Source organism: Bactrocera dorsalis, chromosome 1 (assembly GCF_023373825.1).
Source record: "Bactrocera dorsalis isolate Fly_Bdor chromosome 1, ASM2337382v1, whole genome shotgun sequence".
In the NCBI taxonomy this organism is placed as follows: Eukaryota; Metazoa; Arthropoda; class Insecta; order Diptera; family Tephritidae; genus Bactrocera; species Bactrocera dorsalis.
Genome location: NC_064303.1, coordinates 3,546,775 through 3,574,773, shown reverse-complemented (window position 1 = coordinate 3,574,773; position 27,999 = coordinate 3,546,775). Strand labels below are relative to the sequence as shown.

At 35.4% G+C, this 27,999-nt stretch overlaps 1 protein-coding gene and 1 long non-coding RNA gene across 7 annotated transcripts; both read left to right on the top strand.

The window, feature by feature from the left end:
- Positions 1-22: 22 nt before the first annotated feature.
- LOC105232386 (uncharacterized) lies at positions 23-27,820 on the top strand. Of its 6 annotated transcripts, none has more exons than XM_049446795.1 (3): positions 23-761; positions 8,696-9,130; positions 13,039-13,302. In XM_049446795.1, exons 1-3 carry the CDS (start codon positions 711-713, stop codon positions 13,285-13,287), a joined length of 735 nt encoding a protein of 244 aa, XP_049302752.1. In that variant the 5' UTR covers positions 23-710; the 3' UTR covers positions 13,288-13,302. The 6 variants fall into 6 exon arrangements, with proteins under 6 accessions (XP_049302752.1, XP_049302751.1, XP_049302754.1 ...); XM_049446794.1 differs by lacking the exons at positions 8,696-9,130; positions 13,039-13,302 and adding exons at positions 829-1,248; positions 27,124-27,820 and having other exon boundaries at positions 613-761; XM_049446797.1 differs by lacking the exon at positions 8,696-9,130 and adding an exon at positions 829-1,248 and having other exon boundaries at positions 613-761.
- Positions 21,674-22,609, top strand: LOC125775834 (uncharacterized). The gene is made up of 2 exons (XR_007421398.1): positions 21,674-21,825; positions 21,895-22,609. It is a non-coding gene; the product is annotated as an uncharacterized LOC125775834 (long non-coding RNA).
- Positions 27,821-27,999: the final 179 nt, after the last annotated feature.

Genomic DNA, 27,999 nt, shown 5'->3' with positions numbered 1-27,999 from the left:
CTTTTTCGCTAATGATTCGGTTCATCTTTTTAGACCTTATTTAATTTGGTGTAAATATGTACATTAGGGTGTTCCTTATTTCACAAGTTTTTTGCAAACTGCTCCGAAGTTTTCGTTTTTGCGCTGAAAAAGGATCCAATGTTAACAAGTTTTCATTTTCAATATAAAAAATTTCCCAGTCATATTTTTTCCCATGTGTGTGTATAACATTTAATTTCTCAACATTACAACACTGTATTCTGGTACAAAACTTTCCGCTCTATAAAAAGTACTTCAAAAGTTTTCAAGTTTTACAGCTTATTTAGCTCGAACGACCTTTTTACGGCAAAACCTGGAACTACGGAGGTGTTTTCAGAAAACAAATCATCTTGTGAAATAAAGCACACCCTAGTGCTCTCATATAGATTCAAAATTGTTGTTTTAATTCTGAGTAAAAGTAAGTGATAAGAATATAAACAAGGTTCTCATACTTATATGCAAGTATATATGTATAAGTATAAATTTGTTCATGTATAAAAATTTGGCTCAAATCCAATGAACTTCTCTTATTTTTGTCGAAGTGTATGCAAAAATATGTAGCTTTGTTTGTTACTTAAAGACTTTCAAGTCGTGTCCCGATTTCGCATATAAATACCCCACGTAAGCTTCCTACGCATTCAGTGTGCAGCGGAACTTGAGAGATCGCTTTCAGTAAAACGCAAAAAGTGAAAATGTTTAAGCGCAGTTCCTACCTTGTAATCATCTTACTCTTGCTAATACAGGTTTGCAAAATAAACAGAAAATGTTTTTGTTATTAAATTGCAATAAATATTCCATGTTTTATTTCAGCTTATTTCATGCTTGCCGAGATCACCTTCTTCCGATTCAGTGGATTTCAGTTTACCTGGAACGACAACGATAACTCCGTCAGTAGGTGAAAATGCAGTGTCAAGCGGTCCCAGTAGCTTTGAGGAGGCGCTCCACAAGGGCTTAATAAATATTAGAAACTTTGAGCTACAACGAACCAATCAAATAGCCAAAGATGTGCTCGCTGATTCTTCTATGTATAGTATTGATAGTGAAGCCATGCAGAAAGAATTAAGTCTACTTAGAAAGTATGTGATAGACTCTAAGGAAGCATTAAATAAGGTTCCGCCTGCCGACCAGCTCGATTCGAATACTTTTTTCTTGTTTGTAAACGATACACAAATCGTCAATTTCAGGAGATATCTTCAATTTGAGTACCAATCACTTACACCGGAAGAGCAGGTAACATGGAATGCTTTAAAAAAACATGGCTTTTTGGAATCCCGTGAAGAGCAGTATAAACGTTTTAACGAATACGTACATAACTTGATAGACGAATTTGAAAAATATGTGAGAACACTCTCAGCTGCCGAAAAGGAGAATGATAAAGATATGAAAGATATGATGACGGCATGGAATGCATACAAAAATAATAAGCTTAGTAAACATAATTTTGGGAAGAGATTGTATAAAATAAATATTTTGAATAAATATGATGAGTGGCTTAGGAGACCGTAAAAATACTGCTTTTGCAAACTGACATTATTAAATATCTGTTCTAACTAAAAAATGTATTGATTAAAAAATAATATGAGAATGTATATTAAAAGTTAGCTTATGACTGGTTGTCCTCTGATAATTTTAGAGCGAAATCTTGCTTTGCATTTGAAAGAATAATTAAATGACAACTCTGTTTTTACGAAACAAAAAACGAGAAAATCCGTTTCTAATGAATAGTGTGACGATGTAACATTTAAGGTATTGTCATTAGATTTAATATAATTATTGTTGATTAGCTGAATTCGCACAACATAAACTGTAGTATCTGTGTTTGCCCAGTGTCGTCTCCAAAAATTTTACACCAATGAGTGATCAGCAATTTGTTGCCAAAAAAAACTGAATATTTAAAAAAAATTTAGAAGATAATTAAAAGTCCTGTGAAGGTGACTCTATGAGATTAGATTTTTTATTTTTCAAGTATTTCATGTTGTAAAAAGATTTGGGATTGGCTGAGAGATCGCGTCACAAACAATAAAATAGTCTTAACAATCTTTGTTTCAACTGGAATGCTATTTAAGTTTCATGACATGCTCTTTCACCAAACTCACGCTCTGTCTCGTTCAGCTTGTCCTACGACAGATCGATGGAACAAATAAATTAGACGGATGGGACTCCTAGTGATTATTCCCTCCTTCGAAGGCTTAAAAAAATAGTCCACTAAAATGAGGGGGTGAATATGGAAACAAATACTTATTTTGAAGAGTTCGTTGCTTTAAACCGTCGAAAAACTATCGAAAGGACTGTTAGAGCTTATGCATTTCCCTAGATGGGAACTATAGAGACATATTTATGTACATATTTTCACTCGAAAATAAATACTGAACTGTGCATGTGAGTATGTGTTAAGTCAAATTTCTATATATACGAATATATGTAATCTCTATGAAATGTATACTCGTATATACAGAAATTTGACCCAAAAATATTTGTTTTATTTTGCAAGATTATTGAATTAGGTATTGGAACTTGATTTTTCTCCTTACTTGGAACTCTCTGCAACTCTTGAAGTAAGGCGAGTAAAAATTACTAAGCCTCGTATTGACTTGTATGTTAGTCGGCCCGAACGCTGCTGACAAGTTGGTTTAAAAAAGTAATCGCAAGAGGTCATCTCGAAAAAATATCGTGCCTCGTAGCCTAATTGAAGCGACCAAATTATTCGGCTAAGTAGAGCGCTGTGAGCATTTGCGCTTTTTAAGGTAGTTGATGTGTATTACACCTTGTGAATCCCAGAAGACGATGGACTTCACTATTCCGGTCGATAGAAATGTTTTCACATTCTCCAGAGAATATTTCCTAGGTAAATTCCAATGTTACGACTGCTCCTTGACATCTGATGTTCAACGACTTCGAAACCATGTAGAAAACACTTTCGGTTGCGTTCAAACAACATCAAACACTCAATTGAAGCAGTGCTTCATTTTCTCTTGTTGTCCTCGGTACAAAGATGCAGAACTCTACACGGCGACAGCTTTGTACCCAATATTCATGCAAAATATAACCCTAACGATCTCGTGAGGTGCCTCAGCTTTTCCGTGCACCTTCCGAAAACTTTCTGTCAATACGAGTCCATGGATGTTTGTTATGTTATTTTTCTTGTTAGCCTGTTTAGGGGCAGCTGGGCATGGCCATTGCAACCTCATTCAAACTCTTTACACCAATTCTTTAATCTCGTTATCGAAACAGAAAATTTAGATTAGACAGAATCTACACTAAGGATGTGCTATTAAAAATATATGAATGTACTTTGGATAATAACAAAAAGTGCAAAGCGAAAAATTTCCGGTAATTTAAGGGGTTACATGGGTTTCCTCGATTAAAAAACAACCTCTTTAACTTTTGGTTTAAACGAAGCGTCAATAAAATTAATTAAAAAACATGAGAGTTCCATTCGACAATCAGTAATTTCTGGGACGCACTTAGTTCAAAAACAACTTCTTGTAGTCGAAATTCCACTTTGGAGAAAACTGAAAAACATATGGTGTTATGGCTTGGATATTTACAGGAAAAAATATTCATACCGATGAGAAAATTATTAAAAACTAAAAACCTCCTCAAACATCGCAATACAATATAATGGAGTGTAAACACTCCTAATAAATTTATTAGGTCATTGAATGGCGCTCAGAGAACATTCCTCACTTGCATGAACTTCTACACATGATTGTATCATCCCGTCCTGCTTGGCAACGGCGAATACTGCAGTCAATGGAACGATGATATGAATAAGATGTACGACGTTCAATGACATGGTTCAGCTAATTAAGGATAGGTCTTATCGGCCGTATGGATGAGAGCACTCCAACTCAAAGAAAAATAAGATGTATGTTCCATATTCCGTTCAAGTACTTAATAGCCTGTCTGTCGATTAAATACCCTCAAGTAGGCAGAGGCGTATAAATTCTTTTTTTTCCGGGGCCTAATTGCAGGGTTGTGCCCGCTCTGGCTTGTTTATCGGATTCACAGTTAACAAGAATATCGCTTTAATCTGGTAACCATTGCAGACTTATCGTGAAATAGAATGTCAGATGCACCGAGAGGTCATGGCGTTCTTTCACTATCTTTAATCGACTTTTAAGAGACTTTAGTGATTTCTGTCTGTATACATAAATACATGTTTTGATGTGGTCACACCCTTCGTCTACGTCGAAGAAGATAAGAACTGTCTTATTTACTGGAAAGGAGATTAAGAAGGTATGATCTACCTCGATTATTTGACAATATGCACTTTTGTCGAACCATACTACGACTGCTGCTTCAGCAGTCACGCCATGCGTCTCCTTTTGAAACATGAAAAAGTTACTCGCCGTGTAGAAATTTTAATCTAATAAGTAGGTTATCACCGCTTCGGAGCAGTATTCGTATCAAAACATCCTGGGGGAGTCGAAAAGTGATATATACATATATGTATTTGAATTTTTAATATTGGGATCGTCAGAATGAATTCTCAGTTTGTTTTTTTTGCCAATATCTGGGATGTTAGACAATTGTGGCTCTAGTGTTAGTCGTACGACATACCGGCCATTATTTGATCGCGTAGTTTTAGCTTTAGAAAGGTCTTCGAAATACTGATATTTTAGAGTATTGTTCGTTATGGGGCGAAGTTTCCTTAACTTTTGAGCTTTCCTTAATTGTGAATTAAGGTATTCATTTGTATTATACTTACTCAACTTGATGTCAGTATGGTAGTAACTAGTTCTGTAACTAGTCCACTTTGTGTTCCGCTGTGCGGCGTTTGAGCTTTTTGTGCCCTTGAGCAGACACCATGTTGCTTTGCAATTTTTAAAATTTTGGATTTTGCGATTTTTTTTGTAATTATGTAAACCCATGCTTCTTTTTGTATAAGCGCTTTTTTGGGGGAGAGGGGAAATGTGCTATAATGAAGCATTGTATGGTGTCTTCTTGACAATATAATCATTTAAATTTGCTTTTGCAATTTGTGTATGTATGCGCATGGGACCAGCAACTTGTGCAAAGTCTTTTTGACTTCACAAAATAATTTCGTTTGTTAACTTTTAAGTTTTCAAACTTCGCGTAAGATATAAGTTTATGTAAACCATTATGTTTTGTTAAAAATTCTGTTTGATTTGTTTTTGCTTCTAGCTTGGGGTCTATTGAAGCTTATATTGAGGTCGTGTTGAATATTTTTTGTTCTGTCCATTTTTACTTTTACTCTTTCCGCAATTTAATATTGGTTAGTTAGAAAGTCTTTCATTCGTTGCCACGTTGTACACTTCTTTCGTGATGAGAGCGATTGCACCCACAAAACTAACGATTTTCTGGTAATGCTGCGGTACATATGTTTACCAGAATAGGGTCTCAACTGTCTGTGGGAATATTTTGTGTCGATAAAACCGAAAAACAATTTGAAACAGTGGATTCTGGTTTGATGAATTCTACACTTGTTTCTTTTTTAATTTTTGTCAAGTTCATTAGTGTCGTTACTTGTTTATCGACCAGTAATCTTTCGGTTTCGTATCTAGCTTTTAGAGCTTCCCAAACCAAAATGAAATTATCGTCATTAAGAATGAACTGTTTTACTATTATGCCTGCTTGACCTTTAGTTTCGTATAGGAGGTGATACAATTTTTGCGCTTGTAATAATTTTAGATGGTTTATGTATACGGCTGTAAACATGTCCAGGAAGGAAGGCCATTTTTCATAACCTCCATGAAATATCTTTGTAACGCACGCTGGCACTTTGAGGTATATGCCTGAACTTGCCTTTTGACTTTGACTTTGTGGCAGCTCTACTCTCGGATGTGGAGTAGGTGCAATTGCTTTTAATTCCTTTAGTTGATCAGAAATCATCGCTTTTGTTTCTTCGAACTGGTCCAGGTAGTTTTCATACTTGGCGTAAGCCGAGGATTTAAAATTTTCTGGTAGATCTGATCTGTCATCAGATTCCACCATTGCGACATATGCAGCTTGAAGACGCGTCCAAAAATTGTCTAAATTGTTTTTTTTTATTTCTAATATTGATTCAGAATTGTCTTGAATCAGTAAAGATGAAAATCGAGTGCTGTATTCGTATCAAACTGTCAATCTCAGCAATGAATTTGGCACATGAAATATCTTTACCCTTCTTTAGTTTTGTAGCACCTTGCTTTGAACGTGTAGCTTCTGCCGGTGTACATGGACTTTTTTCGTCTGCAATAATAATGTAGGCACATCCTAATACTTGGACTTTATGTACTTGTTCTTGTGCTATTAAGATCTCGCTGAAGAGATTAATGTACTATTAGACATATGAGCACGAGTTGTTTGTGCTTTAATATTTTGTAAGCAATCCTGCTAGCCTGTTGCAAGGGACAGTTACGGACTTTGAAGTTAGTTGATTTGTTGTTGTAGTTCGACCATATATATTATATAAAAAGAGATGCTATAAATTTTGCAGTTGACCTCTAATGTCAGTTCTGTTTTGACACTTGTGTAGTAAACACATGCGAAATACACGGAAATAAACAATGGTACGCTATACTGCTCCAAAACGCGGGTTATTGGTAACTATTTATTTGACCAATAATCGGTCGGTGACTTTGGCACACATGAATTTCGTCGCAGATTTCCTGGCCGTCTGGGGAGAATATTGCTGCTGTTGCCGAGGATGTCATGGAAGCGTCGTCGACATCGACCAGACGACGTGCCACGCAAATGGGTATCAGTCGGAGATGTTTACAGCGAATTTGGTACAAGATTTGCAGATGTTTCCGTAAGAAGTCCAGACAGTGCATCAGCTGTTAGCTACTGAACGCCAATCGCGTGTAACATGCGCTCAAGCCATCCTTAATCACCACCAAGAAGAAGATGATTTTTCATCAAAAATAATCATGAGTGATGAGGCCCATTTCCATCTTAGCGCGTCCGTAAATTTACTCTTCTTCCTTTTCAAGAGGAGAGTTGTCATTCAAACAAACCATAAGGATCTCGTGAGGGGTCTCAGCTTTTTGATACGACTTTGAAATGTTTCTGACAATACGAGTCCATGGACGTTTGTTACGTTATCTTTGGTGTTAGCCACATTGAACCAATTCTTTACCCTCGTTATCAAAACGCTACTTCGAAGATTAAAAAACTTACAAAGCGAAATTTACTGTAATTTACAGGTACATATCTATCATAAGTGGGAAAATACAGATATTGGGTAGGCTTTGCGTATGTTGTCAATAGATGTCATTGCATGCGTATATCTCCAGTACTACCAATCACATTGTGTCATACCACATAGTAGTGTTGCAAGGGTGAGATTTTAAGCTTCATTTAACCAAAAAAAATAAATTCAGGGAAATTGAAAAAAAGTTACAACTGTTAAAAAATTAGTGAGAATAATGAAGAAATTCACTATATTTTGAAATTTTTGTATAAAAAGGGAAGAATGTCACGCAAGCCACCAATGAAATTTGTGAAGTTTACGGAGACGATGCTGTATCAGTTCTTCTAGCACAACAGTGGTTCGCTCGCTTCCGTTCCGGAAATTTCGAATTAAACTGTTGGAATAATGTCACTAGCGGAAACACGGCGAAAAGTGGTCCAACAATATGGTACGTGTTTGTTTATTTATTTGTGAGTATAAATATAAAAAATTAGTTGAAGTTTGATTAGAAATACGAAAAGATTTTTTCAATATATTTGAAAGGAAAAAAGAAGAGCACACTTCGAAACAATTCGATTAGCAGACATCTTTGGATCTTTATGATTATGATTTATTGCTGTTCTAAGAAAAGAGATAGTACTTCACTAAATTTTATTTTCATATTTATTACTTTCATTATAGTCTTGCAACCTTTTGCTACAAAGTATTGTGTTATAGTTGTGTTTTAATTACTTTGATAATCAGGTTTATTCTTTCTCGCTAATGATTGGGTTCATCTTTTTAGACTTTATTAAATTGGGTGAAAATATGTAAATTAGGGTGTACCTTATTTCTCTAGCCGATGTTTTTTGCAAACGGCCCCCGAAGTTTCAGTTTTTGCGCTGAAAAGGGATCCAATGTTAACAAAGTCTTCATTTTCAATATAAAAAATGTTCCAGTCATATTTTTTTTCATGTGTGCGTAAAACATTTAATTTCTCAACCTTACAAAACTGTATTCTGGTACAAAACTTTCCGCTCTATAAAAAGTACTTCAAAAGTTTTCAAGTTTACAAGTTATTTAGTTTGAATGGTCTTTTTACGGCAAAACCCGGAACTTAGGAGGTGTTTTCAGAAAACAAATCATCTTGTGAAATAAAGCACACCCTAGTGCTCTTATATAGATTCAAAATTGTTGTTTTAATTCTGAGTAAAAGTAAGTGATAAGAATATAAACAAGGTTCTCATACTTATATGCAAGTATATATGTATAAGTATAAATTTGTTCATGTATAAAAATTTGGCTCAAATCCAGTGTACCGTTGAAGACCTTGAACTCCTCTTATTTTTGTCGAAGTGTATACAAAAATATGTAGCTTTGTTTGTTCCTCAAAGACTTTCAAGTCGTGTCTCGATTTCGCATATAAATACCTTGCGGAAGCTTCCTACGCATTCAGTGTGCAGCGGAACTTGAGAGATCGCTTTCAGTAAAACGCAAAAAGTGAAAATGTTTAAGCGCAGTTCCTGTCTTGTAACCATTTTACTCTTGCTTTTGTTTCAGCTTATTTCATGCTTACCGAGATCATCTTCCACCGATGCAGTGGATTCCATTTTACCTAGAACAACAACGATAACTCCATCAGTAGGTGAAAATGCTGTGCAAAGCGGTCTCAACAGCTTTAAAGAGGTGGTCCGCAAGAACTTAATAAATTGTGTAAACTTTGAGCTACAACGAACCAATCAAATAGCCGAAGACGTGCTCGCTGATCCTTCTATGTATAGTATTGATAGTGAAGCCATGCAGAAAGAGTTAAGTGTACTCAGAAAGTATGTGACAGACTCTAAGGAAGTTTTAAATAAGTCTCTGCTTGCCCACCAGTTTCGTCCGAATACTTTTGTCTCGTTTTCATACGATGTACGAAACATAGGTCTCCGCTTCGAGAGATTTCATTGGTCACATGGTTCTAAATTCGAACCACTTACACCGGAAGAGCAGGTAACATGGAATGCTTTAAAAAAACATGGCTTTTTGGAATATGATGAAGAGATGTATAAACGTGTTGACGAATACTTAAGCAACTTGGTAGACGAATTCGAAAAATATGTGAAAACACTCTCAGCTGCCGAAAAAGAAAAGGATAAAGATATGAAAGATATGATGGCGGCATGGAATGCATACACAAAGAATGAGACTAGTGAAACTAAGTTTGGGGAAAGATTGCTTGACATAAATTTGAAGTTATTGTAAACATTGATAGAAACACTGTTTTTGGAAAATGTCATTGTTCAATATCTATTCTAACTAAAGAAATATGTTGATTAAAAAATAAGGAGTAATCTGTTTCGAGGTTCCCCACTTTTCTTAAGGAAAAAATAGAAACTACAAATTTAATGGGGAATATTTATTCTCATTTGAAAGAACATTCTTTTTCATTTATTTTTTGAAGAACGATGGCCGCGGTTACGTCTCAGATCACTTGAGATCAATTTTCGATGACTCGTTCGATCACTTTCGACTTCGACTGGTAACTGGCGAATGACACGCGTGATTTTTCGTTACAAGGCGTGAAGCGAAGCGAGAGTGTCCGCATAGTCTTTAGACTTCACATATCCCCATAGGAAAGAAATATAAACATTTGAAGATTTCTTCTTATTTACTCAAAGCCACTCAAGTCAAGTCCCCATTTAGCTTATAAATACCTTGAGTAAGCTTGCTGCGCTTTTAGTGTGAATCGAGGAGTCTTTTTAACAGATCGGAAGAAGTGAAAGCGTTTAAGAGCATTTCCTACCTTACTGTTGCTAGTACAGGTTTGCAAAATGTGCCTAAATGTATTTTTGTTAATGGTAAATTAAATTGCGTGATCTGTCTACCACTTTGGTTACAGCAGCTGCTTAAGTCGGTACACATCAGTAGTGCATTGCGGTTTTTACAATGGATGAAGTATCGAAGAAATAAATTTATTCAAGAATTGTATTTCTAGCCAAATTTCGTGTCTAGAATCGCTCCGGATGTTGTAAAAGGCTGACAGTGATTCAGTTTTGTCTAAAACACAAGTCTACGAGTCGTACAAAGCCTTCAATGACCAAAGACCTCGACATCCTCCGCGAGTTAGTTCGAATGAATTTGGTGTGTATTTTGTGTTAAAAACAAGACTTTTTGGACATGCTTGATCTTGCGAATTCCGATACCACTTTCATGAAAAACATTACAGCAGCTGCCTTGACATGCAAACAAGTCAACAATTATCGGAATGGAGGGGGGAAAACGAGCCGAAACCAAAAAAACCACGCCAAAGCCGCTCCGAAATCAAAGTAATGCTATTTGTTTATTCAATATTCATGGATTCGTATATCATGAATTTGTTCCGGGGCTACAGAAAACCAATAAGGAATTTTATTTGTGCGTTCTGCGGCGTTTGCGTGAGAACATCCGTCGAAATCGGTCAGAGTTGTTGAAGAAGAAATCGTCGATTTTACACTATGATAATGGACCATCGTATCGAGCTACGTTTGTGACTGAATTTAAAGCCAAAAACGCAAAGAATATCATCGATCAACCAACGTACTCAACTGATTTGGCTACATGTGATTATTTTTGTTTCCCAAAATGAAATTGCGGCTCCGTAGAACCCGTTTTCCGTCAATCGAAGAGATAAAATGAAATTCAAGGAGCTGAAGGCCATCCAAAAAAGTGCTTATGAAAAGTGTTTCGAGGTCTAGAAGAATCGTTAGCATAAGTGTATTGATCTGGTGAGGATTACTTTGAAGGCAACAAAATTAATATTGATTAATAAATAAATATTTTGTATTTTGCATACAATTTCCGGGTACTTCACCATAGTGAGTCCCAACAGACGGTGGACTTCAGTATTCAGGGCGATAGAAATATTTTCAGTTGCATTTAAACAGCAGCAAACACTGAAATGAAGTAGTGTTACATTTGCCCTTGTTGTGCTTAGTGAAAAAACGCAGCACTCATCACGTCGACAGCTTTGTGATACCCAATATTTCATGGAAAATATAACTAACGATCTCGTGAGGTGCTTAAGATTTTCTGTGCGCCTTCGAAAGGCTTTGTGTCAATACGAGTCCATGAACGTTTGTTACGTTTTCTTTCGTGTTCGCCGTTAGAGGCAGCTGGGCGTGACTCATAGCAAACCGACTTGCAACTTCGTTGAATCTTGTTATCGAAACACTACTTTGAAGATTACAAAAACCACAAACCGAAATTTACTGTAATTTACTGGTACATATCTATCATAAGTGGGAAAATACAGATATTGGGTAGGCTTTTCGTATTTTGTCAAAAGATGTCATTGCATGCGTATATCTCCAGTACTACTAATCACATTGTGTCATACCATATAGTAGTGTTGCAAGGGTGAGATTTTAAGCTTCATTTAACCAAAAAAAATAAATTCAGGGAAATTGAAAAAAAGTTACAACTGTTAAAAAATTAGTGAGAATAATGAAGAAATTCACTATATTTTGAAATTTTTGTATAAAAAGGGAAGAATGTCACGTAAGCCACCAATGAAATTTGTGAAGTTTACGGAGACGATGCTGTATCAGTTCTTCTAGCACAACAGTGGTTCGCTCGCTTCCGTTCCGGAAATTTCGAATTAAACTGTTGGAATAATGTCACTAGCGGAAACACGGCGAAAAGTGGTCCAACAATATGGTACGTGTTTGTTTATTTATTTGTGAGTATAAATATAAAAAATTAGTTGAAGTTTGATTAGAAATACGAAAAGATTTTTTCAATATATTTGAAAGGAAAAAAGAAGAGCACACTTCGAAACAATTCGATTAGCAGACATCTTTGGATCTTTATGATTATGATTTATTGCTGTTCTAAGAAAAGAGATAGTACTTCACTAAATTTTATTTTCATATTTATTACTTTCATTATAGTCTTGCAACCTTTTGCTACAAAGTATTGTGTTATAGTTTTGTTTTAATTACTTTGATAATCAGGTTTATTCTTTCTCGCTAATGATTGGGTTCTTCTTTTTAGACCTTATTAAATTGGGTGAAAATATATACATTAGGGTGTACATTATTTCACAAGTCGATTTTTTTTTTTGCAAACGGCCCCCGAAATTTCAGTTTTTGCACTGAAAAGGGATCCATTGTAAACCAGGTCTTCATTTTTAATATAAATATTGTCTAAGTCCTATTTTTTCCCATGTATGTATATAACATTGAATTTTGCAATCTTAACAAATTGTATTCTGGTACAAAACTTTCCGCTCTATAATAAAGTTCTTTAAATGTTTTCAAGTTTACAAGTTATTTAGTTTGAATGGTCTTTTTACGGCAAAACCCGGAACTTAGGAGGTGTTTTCAGAAAACAAATCATCTTGTGAAATAAAGCACACCCTAGTGATCTTATATAGATTCAAAATTCTTGGTTTAATTCTAAGTAAACGTAAGTGATAAGAACATAAACAAGTTTCTCATACTTATATGCGATTATATATAAGTAAACAGTTATTCATGTATAAAATTTTGGCTCAAATACAATGTACTGTTAAAGATCTTGAACTCTTCTTATCTTTGTCGAAATGTATGCAAAAATGTGTAGTTTTGAGCTTTGAGGAGGCGCACCGTAAAAGCGTCATAAATATTTTAAGCTTGGGTCTGCACAAATCCAATCAAATAGCCAAAGATGCGCTCGCTGAACCTTCTATGCATAATATTGATAGCGAAGCCATGCAGGAAGAATTAAATCTACTTAGAAAGTTTGTGACAGACTCTAAAGAAGTTTTAAATAAGGTTCCGCCTGCCGACCAGCTCGATTCAAATACTTTTCTCTTGTTTGTAAAGGATGCACTAATCGTCGTTCATCATTTGAGCGGATATCAAGATTTTAAGATCGACCCACTTACACCGGAACAGCAGGTAACATGGGATGCTTTAAAAAAACATGGCTTTTTGGAATATGATGAAGAGATGCGTAAACGTGTTGACGAATACCAAAGCAACATGGTAGACAAATTCGAAAAATATGTGAAAACACTCTCAGCTGCCGAAAAGGAGAAGGATAAGGATATGAAAGATATGATGGCGGCATGGAATGCATACACAAAGAATGAGACTAGTAAAACTAGGTTTGTGCAAAGATTGCTTGAAATAAATTTGAGACCGTAGAAACACTGTTTTTGGAAACTGGCATTATTCAATATCTGTTCTTACTAAACAAAAAAAATTTGTTGATTAAAAAATGAAGAATGATCCATTTCGAGGTTCCCCACTTTTCTTAAGAACAAACATAGAAACTTCAAATTTAATGGGGAATATTTATTATCATTTGAAAGAACATTCTTTTGCATTTGGTTTTAAAGAATATTTGTTTCAAATGTTGGCCGTGGCTACGTCTCAGATGGTCGATTACTTGCGATAAATTTTCGAAGACTCCTTCGATCACTTTCGACTTTGACTGGTATCTGGCGAATGACACGCATGATGTTTCCTTACAAGGCGTGAATCGAGGCGGGAATGTCCGCATAGTCTTTAGACTTCACATATACCCTTAGAAAACGGGCTAATGATGGGATACTTTTTTTATTTTGTGTATACATTGAAAAAAAGACTAACAAGCAACATGAATATGATTTAAACGTATGTATAATTACAAAATTGCTATGAGAGTATTGGCTAATTTTAAAGTTCGCTGGGTTTGAAGCGTTTGAGACGTCTTGGTGGTCCATCTCTAGAAGTTCGTCTTCTTCGTTACAATGCTGTAGCTATGTATGTGCTGTTGCAATTTTTAATATTTCTGCGTTAACCAAATTTACTCCTCTCACGCTCTGTATCAGCACATCTGCAATACAAGGCGCTTTGACAATTAGTCTTAGTACCTTGTTTTGAAATTGTTGGATGACTTTTTTATTGCTTGCGTTTGCACATCCCCAGAGTTGTGCACCATAGCTCCAAATCGGTCGGAGTATTTGTTTTTGTATTTATTTTCGAAGGATAACACTGATTTGCTACCGATTGACCAATTACGTTACGATTGTTTTTTACGTAAACTTTCCACCGTAGCTTAGAGTCAAGCGTCATTCCTGAAAGTACGGTATACGTCCACCATCTATGGAAAATGGTAAGTGCTGTATCTTGTTGTAAATGAACAGACTTAGCTTCATTCAGTTTTATCTGCCATTTCTTTGCCCATTGTAAGACTTTATTTACAGCTTTTTGAAGATTAGTAGTGGACTCATGTTCACTACTTCCAACAGCAAGCAACGTGGTATCATCTGCAAATGTGGCTGTTGTATATTTGCAGTCTACTGGCAGGTCGTGCGTGAATAGAATATAAAGGACAGGGCCCAACAAACTACCTTATGGAACTCCTGCTTTTTTTTCCCTTAGGATAGCATATTTTTCTCCTTGTTTAATGTGAAAGTAGCGATCTGATAAATATGATGTTATGATGTCATAATGCTGTTTCGGTAAAATCTGTTTCAGTTTCGAAAGTAGTCCTTTGTGACAAATTTTATCGAATGCTTTTGCAACATCCAAAAACACGGCAGAACATATTTTGCTTCCTCAAAGGCTTTTTCAATACTGTGTGTAATCCTGTGGATTTGATCAATCATAGAATGATTGGCGCGAAACCCAAACTGATGCGCTGGAGTTGTGGTTTTTCGTTCTATTTATACGTTTTATAAGAATTTTCTGAAAAAGCTTCGATATTATCGGTAGAAGTGGTATTGGCCTGTAGAAAGATACATCATTTTCCTGGAATCATGATAACTTCATCAAGTTTCCAATAAGTTGGCACGTATTTAAGATGAAAAGCCGCGTTAATAATGTTGGTAATTTTTACTATACTTATTTGAGGATGCTGTTTTAGGACGTCGGCAGTAATCAGGTCGAGACCGGGTGATTTTTTGTTTTTTCAGATTTTTGGTTTCCTCACTTAGCTCACTGCTTGTGCAACTTGAGATTTCTTCGCTTCCTTGACTGGAAGCAGTAGGATACTATACATGTGTTTCATATGGGGAAAATACAGGGTGGCTGATGAATTTTGCTACAGTAAGAAACTCAAATAATTTTTTTTCAGGGTATGGAATTCATTTTTCTTTTATTCATGTTAAAGCTCATTCAATTTGATTAAATATAGCTTAATTAGTTTTAAAAATAATGGAATATAAATTCCCCCTCTGCTCGTTGATGCATGTGCGGCATCTTACCAAAAAGTTGTTCATTACTGCTTGGAGAGTTGGGACAGGAATAGCCGCAATTGTTTCTCGAATGGATTGCCTTAGTTCATTTAAATTTGTTGGTTTTGCTTTGTAGACTTCCTGTTTGCAATAACCCCACAAGAAAAAGTCAGGTGCAGTAAGGTCAGGCGACCTGGGTGGCCAACGGAATGTGGAGTTTCTGGATATCTGCTTATTGGGAAATTTTCGTCGCAATTCTGTCATAACAGGTTGGGCTATGTGAGGAGCTGCGCCATCTTGCTGAAACCACACAGAGTTGAAAGAAGTTCTCATTCGGCGTAATTCTGGATAGAAAAACTCTCTCAACATGCTCAAGTAACGGTCTCCAGTAACCGTAACGGTGTGACCGTTTTCTTCGAAGAAGCAGGGCACGACAATGCAGTGAGATGAAACTGCACACCACACTGTGACACGAAGTGGATGCAATTCCGTCCCATGGAGTATCTGTGGGTTGGAAGCACTCCATATTCGACAATTTTGTTTGTTTATGTTGCCGTTTAAATCGAAATGGGTCTCGTCAGACATGAAAAGAAAGTTCAACATTTTCCCATCCTCTTCCACCATTTGAAGCATCTTCTGGCAAAATTCCGAGCGAATCGGCAAGTCTGCAGCGTTCAGTTTGTTGACCATTTGAATTTTATATGGGAATAAGTCCAAATCTTTGTGCATAATTGACTGTAATGACTGTCTGCTTACACCCATTTGAGCAGATAAGCTTCTTGTCGAAACACGTGGATTGTTTTGTATGGCAGCAGCTACAGCAGCGATTGTTTCCTCCGTTCGAACTGAAGGGTTTCGATGGTAAGGTCTTCTATTGACTGTCTCATGCTCGGCAAAATTGTTTACAAGTCTCATTATGGCCCATCTGCTCTGAGGATTGCCGCCAAACGTGCGCCTATACTCTCTTTGAACCGAAACTACGGACTCATGTGCGTGATAGCGGCGGACAATCCAAATCCTTGTTTCAGTGTCCCAGTTATCAATTGTTAAATGTAAAAGTCAATCTGCAAAGTAAAAAAAAAATTAACCAGATTCATTAAATAGAAAAAAAGTTATTTAATTTTTTTTTGGTAGCGGCTTTCATCAGCCACCCTGTACCTTGCGAAAACTTGCTCTGCATTCAGTGTGCAGCGGAACAAGAGAGATAGCTTTTAATAAAACGCAAACAGTGAAAATGTTTAATCGTACTTCCTACCTTGTAATCATCTTACTCTTATTAATCCAGGTTTGTAAAATAAACAGAAAATTATTTTGTTATTAAATTAAAATAAATATTCTATGTTTTGCTTTAGATTATTTCATGCTTACCGAGATCATCTTCCTCCGATTCAGTGGCATTATTTTTACATCCACCAACAACGATAACTCCACCAGTAGGTGAAAATGCTGTGCCAAGCGGCCTCAACAGCTTTGAGGAGGCGCTCCGCAAAGGGGCAATAAATATTTCGAACTTTTGTCTGCAACGATCCAATCAAATAGCGAAAGATGCGATCGCTGATCCTTCTATGTATAGTATTGAGAGCGAAGCAATGCAGAAAGAATTAAATCTACTTAGAAAGCATGTGACAGGCACTAAGGAAGCATTAAATAAGGTTCTGCCTGCCGACCAGCTTGATTCGAATACTATTTTCTTGTTTATAGAAGATACGAACAACGTCGTTCGTAAATTCGACAGATTTAATCGTTTGAAGGGTGGACCACTTACACTGGAACAGCAGGTAACATGGGATGCTTTAAAAAACATGGCTTTTTGGAATATGATGAAGAGATGTATGAACATATAGAAGAATACTCTAGCAACGTGGTAGACGCATTCGAAATATATGTGAAAACACTCTCAGGTGCCGAAATAGAGATGAATAAAGATATGATGAAACATATGATGGCGTCATGGAATGCATACACAAAAAATGAGACTAGTAAATTTGCGAAAAGATTGTCTGAAATATATAATCTATTCAGAAAACATTGATAAGGTGCTAAGAAGACCGTAGAAATACTGTTTTTGGAAACTGGCATTATTCAATATCTATTCTTACTAAATATATAAATGTGTTGATTAAAATATAACAAGTGATCCATTTTGATGTTCCCTACGTTCATATTTAATGGGAAATATTTATTTTCATTTGAAAGAACATTATTTTGCATTTACTTTTAAAAGAATATCTGTTTCAAAGGTTGGCCGCGGCTACGTCTCAGATGGTCCATCCGTTGAGTTAAATTTTCGATGAGTAATTTCGATTGTTGACTAGCGAATGACACGCGTGATGTTTTGCTCAAAGACCTGAAAAGAAGCGGGATTGTCCGCACAGACTTTGGGCCATGGAAAAAAATCTAATGGTGTGATATAAGAACCTCTTGGTCGCCGATCGACCGGCCCAAAACGTAAAATTATATGCTCACCGCGGTGTTCTCTCAATAAGTATAAGAGTTGTTGACAATACGGGTTCCAATTGAGACTTTGGAAATATGTGTGAATCTTAAAGTACATATATGATTCCCTATCAATTCCACCGAGTACAGGGAAAAATAATACCGACCATCAATTCCGGTTTGCCTACCGTGATTCCACCAATACAATTTTGTAGCGATTTGCAGTGACGCTGTCACAAGCAATCAGTTTTGTAGCGATTTGCAGTTGGAAATTCGGTCCATGAGTATTTTTTGTGTTGACGTGTATGGCACCCATATAACGGGTCTAATTTGTATCCAGTCTATTTATATGTATATCAGCGAACTTTTCTTGCAGTCTTCTCTATCATCTATCAGCTTCCTTCTGCGTGTCTGTGTCGCCACTAAATAGTGTCGAATATTCCTTCAGTTTCTTCTTTCGACTGCCAATAGGAATTTTGTGTACTTCCGATCTATCGTTTTGCACAGGACTTTTGCAGTTTTGCAGCTAGGCAGTTTGTCCCAACGAGTTTTGATTTTCTTAACCATGCTGAAAAGTGAGATTATGTAGTCAGTGTTTGCCAAACCGCCATTACCCACCGAGCTATGTGCAAAGGTTCTATATGTATATTCTCCTGCAACCAATAGTCGTCCTGCCGATTTTGCTGCGCAGTTGTCACAGAGGAGGTGTATAGATGGTTGGTTTAGTATCAGTTCTAATGCCGCCTTTGTAGTTGTTCATAAAGCTCCCGTTATGCATAGCGCAGGGAGCCTCTGAGCCGTTTCCATTGGCTTCCGGTAGGTGGATTTCCGTACTCCTGTCCACCAAAGAGCACAACTGATAGCTTTGAAATTTAAAACAAATTTAAAATACTTTGAAACAATTTGGTTTGGTCATAACTGTTGGTCTATGAAAATAGGTTTAATTGATTTTTAAACAGGATAGTACCTCATAAAATTGTATATTCTTTTTTATTGATTTTATTCGTTTTCTAAAATAAATGAAATAGATTTTCGATGTCGCATTTAACTTAGTAATTCGATTTATAAGGACACCAAATTATTCACCTAACTCCGAGTTGTAGTCTGAGTTATTACAAACGCGTACATGCTAATATAGGATATAACAATTTTTCATGAATGAAAGTGTGAGTAAAGTGCAACGGTATGGAACTCCTCTTATTTTATGTACAGCTACATATGTATTTCTTTTTTACTCAAAGTCACTGAAGTCGTGTCCCCATTTTGCATATAAATACCTTGAGTAAGCTTGCTGCGCTTTTAGTGTGAATCGAGGAGTCTGTTTAACAGATCAGAAGAAGTGAAAATGTTTAAGAGCATTTCCTACCTTACTGTTGCTAGTACAGGTTTGCAAAATGTGCCTAAATGTATTTTTGTTTATGGTAAATTAAATTGCGCGATCTGTCTACCACTTTGGTAAACACAAGTCTACGAGTCGTAAAAGTTTTCAAAGACCAAAGACCTTGACATGCCCGCGAGTCCGTTTGAATGATTTGGAGAATGTTTTGGGTATAAAAAGCTCTCTTTGGACATGCTTGATCGTGCGAAATCCGATACCGCATTCATGAAAAACATTACAACTGCTGATTAGACATGTGTCTATGAGTTGGATATCCAAACAAGTCAACAATTCTTGGAATAGAGTGGAAAAACGAGCCAAAACCAAAAAAACCACGCCAAAGCCGCTCCAAAATCAAAATAATGCTATTTGTTTATTCGATATTCGTGAATTCGTATATTTTGAATTTATTCCGGAGGTACAGGTAAGAAGTTTTTGTTGGGCGTATAGAGGCGTTTGCATGAGAACATCCGTCGAAAACGTCCGGAATTTTGAACGTACTCAACTGATTTGGCTACGAGTGATTTTTTTTGTTCCCCAAACTGAAATTCTCTCTATAGCACCCGTTTTCTCTGTATCGAAGAGATAAAAAATATTCAAGGAGCTGAAGGTCAACCCAAAAAGTGCTTATGAAAAGTGTTTCTAGGACTGGAAAAATCGTAGGCATAAGTATATTAATCTGGTGGGGATTACTTTGAAGGCAACAAAATTAATATTGATTAATAAATAACTATTTTGTATTTTGCATACAATTTCCGGGTACTTCACAATACTGAGTTCCCAACAGACGGCGGACTTCAGTATTCAGGGCGATAGAAATATTTTCAGTTGCATTTAAACAGCAGCAAACTCTGAAATGAAGTAGTGTTACTACTTGCTGCCCTCAGTGAAAAAATGCAGCACTCATCACGTCGACAGCTTTGTCATACCCAATATTTCATGGAAAATATAACTAACGATCTCGTGAGGTGCTTCAGATTTTCTGTTCGAAAGGCTTTGTGTCAATACGAGTCCATGGACGTTTGTTACGCTTTCTTTCGTGTTAGCCGTTAGGGGCAGCTGGGCGTGGCTCATAGCAAACCGACTTGTAACCACATTCAACCTCGTTACACCAATTATTTACTCTCGTTATCGAAACACTACTTTCAAGATTAAAAAAATTGCAAGGCGAAATTTACTGTAATTTACTGGTACATATCTACCATATGTGGGAAAATACATATATTGGGTAGGCTTTTCGTATTTTGTCAATAGATGTCGTTGCTGGCGTATATCTCCAGTACTACCAATCACATTGTGTCATACTGTATAGTGTTGGAAGGGTGAAAATTCAAGATTCAATTAACCAGAAAAAATGTTAAATTCGCGGAAGTTGAAAGAAAGTTACAGCTGTTCAAAAATGAGTAAAATAATGAAATTTTTTAAATTTTTGTATAAAAAGAGGAGAAAGTCACGCAAGCCACCAATGAAATTTGTGAAGTTTACGGAGACGATGCTGTATCAGTTCTTCTAGTACAACAATGGTTCGCTCGCTTCCGGTCCGGAAATTTCGAATTACACTGTTGGAATAATGTCTCTAGCAAGCGTGTTCCCGAAAAGTGAAAAGTGGTCCAACAATATGGTACGTGTTTGTTTATTTATTTCTGAGTATAAATATAAAAAAATCAGTTGAAGTTTGATTAGAAATACGAAAAGATTTTTTCAATATATTTGAAAGGAAAAAAGAAGAGCACACTTCGGAACAATTCGATTAGCAGACATCTTTGGATCTTTATGATTATTATTTATTGCTGTTCTAAGAAAAGAGATAGTACTTCACTAAATTTTATTTTCATATTTATTACTTTCATTATAGTCTTGCAACCTTTTGCTACAAAGTATTGTGTTATAGTTTTGTTTTAATTACTTTGATAATCAGGTTTATTGTTTCTCGCTAATGATTGGGTTCTTCTTCTTAGACCTTATTAAATTGGGTGAAAATATGTACATTAGCGTGTACATTATTTCACAAGTCGATTTTTTTGCAAACTGCTCCCGAAGTTTCAGTTTTACGCTGAAAAGAGATCCATTGTTAACAAAGTCTTCATTTTTAATATAAAAATTGTCTGGGTCCTATTTTTCCCATGTGTGTGTAAAAAATTAAATTTCTCAACCTTACAACACTGTATTCTGGTACAAAACTTGCCGCTCTATAAAAAAGTCCTTTAAATGTTTTCAAGTTTTACAGCTCATTTAGCTTGAATGGTCTTTTTACGGCCAAACCTGGAACTACGGAGGTGTTTTCAGAAAACAAATCATCTTGTGAAATAAAGCACACCCTAGTGCTCTTATATAGATTAAAAATTGTTGTTTCAATTCTGAGTAAAAGTAAGTGATAAGAATATAAACAAGGTTGTCATACTTATATGCACGTATATATGTATAAGTATACATTTGTTCATGTATAAAACTTTTTCTCAAATCCAATGTACAGATGAAGAACTTGAACTCCTCTTATTTTTGTCGAAGTGTATGCAAAAATATGTAGCTTTGTTTGTTCCTCAAAGACTTTCAAGTCGTGTCTCGATTTCGCATATAAATACCTTGCGGAAGCTTCCTACGCATTCAGTGTGCAGCGGAACTTGAGAGATCGCTTTCAGTAAAACGCAAAAAGTGAAAATGTTTAAGCGCAGTTCCTGTCTTGTAACCATTTTACTCTTGCTTATACAGGTTTGCAAAATAAACGGAAAATATTATAAATAATATATATTAAAATAAATATTCCATGTTTTGTTTCAGCTTATTTCATGTTTACCGAGATCACCTTCTTCCGATTCAGTGGATTCCATTTTACCTGGAGCAACAACGATAACTCCAACAGTAGGTGAAAATGCTGTGCCAAGCGGTCACAGTAGCTATGAGGAGGTGGTCCGAAAGTTCGTAATAAGAAGCGTAAACTATTGGCTACAACGAACCAATCAAATAGCCAAAAATGTGCTCGCTGATTCTTCTATGATAGTATTGATAGTGAAGCCATGCAGAAGGAATTAAGTCTGCTTAGAAAGTATGTGACAGACTCTAACGAAGCATTAAGTAAGGTTCTGCCTGCCGACCAGTTTGGTTCGAATACGTTTTTCTTGTTTATGAAAGATACAGAAAACGTCCTTAGTGGTTTCATGAGACATTTTCATTTTGGTTACGAATCACTTACACCGGAAGAGCAGGTAACATGGGATGCTTTAAAAAAACATGGCCTTTTCGAATCCCGTGAAGAGCATGATAAAGCTCTTAACGAAATTGTACGATACTTGATAGACGAATTCGAAAAATATGTGAAAACACTCTCAGCTGCCGAGAAAGAGAAGGATAAAAATATGAGAGAGATGATGGCGGCATGGAATGCATACAAAAAGAATGAGATTAGTAAACTTATTTTTGGGATGACATTGTATAAAATAAATATTTTGAATAAATATGATGAGTGGCTTAGAACTGCTTTTGCAAACTGACATTATTCAATATCTGTTCTAACTAAACAATGTATTGATTAAAATATAATATGAGAATGTATATTAAAAGTTAGCCTATGATTTGTTGACCTTTGATATTTTTAAATTATTCGGCTAAGTAGAGCGCTGTGAGCATTTGCGCTTTTTAAGGTAGTTGATGTGTATTACACCTTGTGAATCCCAGAAGACGATGGACTTCACTATTCAGGAAAATGAAGGAAGTAGTGTTTCATTTGCTCTTGTTGTCCGCAGTGAAAAGTCGCACACTCGTCACGTCGACAGCTTTGTACAAAATACTCGTATTCATGCAAAATATAACCCTAACGAGGTGCTAACGAGTGAAGTGCCTCAGGTCGTGCACCTTGCGAAAGCTTTCTGTCAATATGAGTACATGGATGTTTGTTACGTTATTTTTCTCGTTAGCGTGTTTCGGGGCATCTGGGCGTAGCCATAGCAACCCCATTTAAACTCGTTGCACCAATTCCTTACTCTTGTTATCGAAACAGAAAATTTAGTATTTTCTTTATAATTTTGATTAGACAGAATTCACACAAAGGATGTGCTATTAAAAATATATGTACTTTGAATATTAAAAAAAGTATCAAGCGAAATTTTCGGTAATTTAAGGGGTTACAAGGACTCGGTAAAATCAACCTTTTTTAACAATTTTTTTTTTTTTTCAAATAAAAATTAAATATTTTATAAGAATTTGTATTGTTACATACCTACACTATTAGCAAAGAAATTCTGAAATTTTTGTGAAACAATATTTTAAACTCGGTTTGTTTTATTTAAAACCGTAACTTAAAACTTGGACAAGGGAAAAAATAAATTGGATTTTTGGCAGGCTCTTTTACCAAAAAATGAATATTTCGCTATTTTTTCAAATAGTTCTAATCGAAAAAAATACTTCGTCCAGGAATTGTATCTCTAACAAATGAGTAAAATTTCATGAAGATCGGTTAAGTAGTTCTCGAGAAATCTTGCCAGTCGACTTCAAAAACACAGTTTCGAGAAAAACGTGTTCAAAGACGGCGCACTTAGCTTAGTTGACCTCCAGAACATAAGTTTTCAAGGTGTGTCTCCGAAACTATTTTTCGGATCAACTTGAAAATTTAGGACACTTTTCCAGAGGCGTTGTAGAATTTAATTTGTTTTTAACATAGCGCCGTCTATTGAATACTTACTCAATCCAGCCAACAGTTAACGTCATCTGTTAGAATATTTTGGAGCTAACGTATAATTGTGACTGTCAAATAATAGAAAAAGACCTCAACAACGCTCGAATCAGAGTGGTCCTGTTGCCACGTATTGCAATGATATCATCGGATTCAACTATTATCACTCAGGAGTTACAATTTCCAGTTCGTTTAGCTTTTACAATGACGATAATCGTGTGGCACCCATATATCGTCCCGAGGGCTTGTATCCCATCTTGTTTAAGTACTACGCAACGGTTTCTTATTTAATTTTTAACTCATAAGGGATCGACCCTACGATTACGATCATTTTATTGTTACTATGTATATTTTGCAAGTGACAATTCAACTTCCAGAGCGTGGTGCAACTTCGGCCACAAAATTACATGAAACTTATCGACGAAACCAAAATGACGCTTAATAGATTACATCGCCAAGCGTTACTCTCCAGCGAATCGATGTTATGTATCTTAAACTATTGTTTTCGCTTATAGAAACATTGCTATAACCCTTTATTAAATAAATTAATACAACAGATTTGAAGTCTCATGTTTAAAAGATTCTATATACAAAATTATTTAATTTATCTCTTATATGAATTCGAAATTGTAAATTTTTTATTAAGAGAGCAGAAGCGAGCAAAGAAATGACGTATCGAAGACCGCTATGATTACAGTATGAGGACCATTCTATTCGAATGCCATCCGTCTGGTTTTCACGTTTGTCTATATCAATAGAGAAAGTATAATATACTTATTAGGCTGCTTCAAAAAAAAATGTTTGAATTTTTTTTTCAACTCTTACTCCTTCAAATGTTAGTCATTGACAAACCAAAAATCATCCCTCAAGCCAGGAGCTGTAGCTTAACTGTAAGGGGTCGCTATTTTTTTTTTTAGGTTCCCATACATTTTACATAGGAATTTTCGTTTTTTCATTCAAAGCAAAATTTCACCAACTAATTTTCGTTTCTCAAAAATAACCACATATTCAGAAAGTTTCCTTTTCAGATTTTAAAAATTTCTGCGACAAAATTATTGTTCTCAGAAACTTTTTTTTTATTTTTATTGAAAAAAGTCCAAATTTCAAATCAATATATTTAATCGTATGATTGAGATAATATATATAAGATAAGCCTAACGATCTCGTGAGGCGCTTTAGCTATTCTGTGCGACTTCGAAAGGCTTTGTGTCAATACAAGCCAATGGAATGTTTCGTTATCTTTCGTGTTAGCCGTTAGGGGCAGCTGGGCGTGGCTCAAAGCCAACCGACTTGCAAACACATTGAATCTCGTTAAACCTATTCTTTACTCTTGTTATCGAAACACTACTTTGAAGATTAAAAAAATTACAAAGCAAAATTTCATGTAATTTAATGATACATATCTATCATATGTGGAAAATACAGATATTAGGTAGTCTTTTCGTATTTTGTCAATAGTTGTCGTTGCAGGCGTATATCTCCAGTACTACCAATCACATTGTGTCATACCATATAGTGCAGGAAGGGTGAAATTTTAAGCTTCATTTAACCAAAAAAAATTAAATTCGGAGAAGTCGCAAAAAAGTTGCAGCTGTTAAAAAATTAATGAGAATAATGAAGATATTCGCTATATTTTGAAATTTTTGTATAAAAAAGAGAAGAATGTCACGCAAACCATCAATGAAATTTGTGAAGTTTACGGAGACGATGCCGTATCAGTTCGTGTAGCACAACAATGGTTCGCTCGTTTCCAGTCCGGAAATTTCGATTTACACTGATGAAATAATGTCTCTAGCGGAGAAATGGCAAAAGGTGGTCGATCAAAATGGTACATATTTGTTTATTTATTTGTGAGTATAAATATAAAAAAATCAGTTGAAGTTTGATTAGAAATACGAAATGACTTTTTCAACGTATTTGAAAAGAAAAAAGAAGAGCACACTTCGGAACAATTCGATTAGCAGGCATCTTTGGATCTTTCTGATTTTGATTTATTGCTGTTCTAAGAAAAGAGATAGTACTTCATTCAATTAAATTTTCGTATTTATTACTTTCATTATAGTCTTGCAACCTATTGCTTAAAAGTATTATAGTTTTGTTTTAATTACTTTGATAATTCGGTTTATTCTTTTTCGCTAACGAATGGGTTCACCTTTCATGACCTTATTTAGTTTGGTGAAAATATATATGTACATTAGGGTGTACATTAATTCAAAAGTCGATTTTTTTGCAAACTGCTCCCGAAGTTTCAGTTTCTGCGCTGAAAAGGGATCCATTGTTAACAAGGTCTTCATTTCTAATATAAACTAATTTATATTTTTTCTCATGTGTGCGTATAACATTCAATATCTCAACCTTAAAAAATTGTATTCTGGTACAAAACTTCCCGCTCTATAAAAAAGTCCTTTAAAGTCTTCAAGTTTTACAGCTCATTTAGCTTGCGGCTGGATCTTGAGAGGTGGTTTTAGAAAACAAATCATCTTATGAGATATTGCACACCCTAATGATCTTATATAGATTCAAAATTGTTGTTTAAATTCTGAATAAAAGAAAGTAATAAGAATATAAACAAGGTTCTCATACTTATATGCGATTATATATATATTAATATATAAGTAAACAGTTATTCATGTATAAAATTTTGGCTCAAATCCAATGTACTGCTTAAGACTTTGAACTTCTCTTATCTTTGTCGAAATGTCTGCAAAAATGTGTAGTTTTGTTTGTTATTCAAAGACTTTTAAGTCGTGTCCCGATTTCGCATATAAATAGCTTGCGTAAGCTTGCTAAGCATTCAGTGTGCAGCGGAACTTGAGAGATCGCTTTTAATAAAACGCAAAAAGTGAAAATGTTTAAGGGCACTACGTACCTTGTAATCATCTTACTCTTGCTAATACAGGTTTGAAAAATATACGGAAAATATTGTTGTTATTAAATTAAAATAAATATTCCATGTTTTGTTTCAGCTTGTTTCATGCTTACCGAGATCATCTTCCTCCGAAGAAAATGCTGTGCCAAGCGGTCACAATGGCTTTGAGGAGGCGCTCAGTAAAGGCTTAATAAATATTTCAAACTTGGGTCTGCACAGAACCAATCAAATAGCCAAAGATGTGCTCGCTGATCCTTCTATGTATAGTATTGAGAGCGAAGCAATGCAGGAAGAATTAAATCTACTTAGAAAGTATGTGATAGACTCTAAAGAAGTTTTAAATAAGGTTCAAGCTGCCGACCAGTTAAGTTCGAGCACTTTTTTCTTGTTTGTAAAGGATGCACAAATCGTCGGTCATCATTTGAGCAGATTTCAAAATTTTAAGACCGACCCACTTACACCGGAACAGCAGGTAACATGGAATGCTTTAAAAAAACATGGCTGGTTGGAATTCCGTGAAGAGATGCATAAACGTGTTGACGAATACCAAAGCAACATGGTAGACAAATTCGAAAAATATGTGAAAACACTCTCAGCTGCCGAAAAAGAGAAGGATAAAGATATGAAAGATATGATGGCGGCATGGAATGCATACAAAAGGAATGAAATTAGTAAATTTGATTTTGGGACAATATTGCATAAAATAAATATTCAGAATAAGTTTATTGAGGTGCTTAGGAGACCGTAGAAATACTGTTTTTGGAAGCTGGTATGATTCAATATCTGTTCTAACTAAAAAAATGTATTGATTAAAAAAGAATGTATGTATGTATATTAAAAGGTAGCCTATAACTTGTTGGCCTCTGATAATTTTAGAGCGAAATCTTCCTTTGTATTTGAAATAATAATTAAATGACAACACAAATAACGAAGAAATCCGTATCTAACGAGTAGTATGACGATGTAATGCTTACAGTATTGTCATTACATTTAATTTAATTATTGTTGATTAGCTGAATTCGCACAACATAAACTCTAGTATCTGTGTTTGCCCAGTGTCGTCTCCAAAAATTTTACACCAAGGGTTAATCAGTTATTTGTTGCTAAAAACAAATGAATAATTATGAAAAATTGAGAAGCTAATTAAAAGTGCTGTGAATGATATCTTATGAGATTAGATTTTTCATTTTTCCTGTATTTCATGGGGTAAAGAGAGAGAGAGAGGATTGCCGAGAGATCGCCTTACAAAAAAAAGTAGTTGTAACAATTTTTGCCTCAACTGGATTGCTATTTAAGTTTCACGACATGCTTTGGCACCAAACCCACGCTACTGGTCATTTAGCTTGTC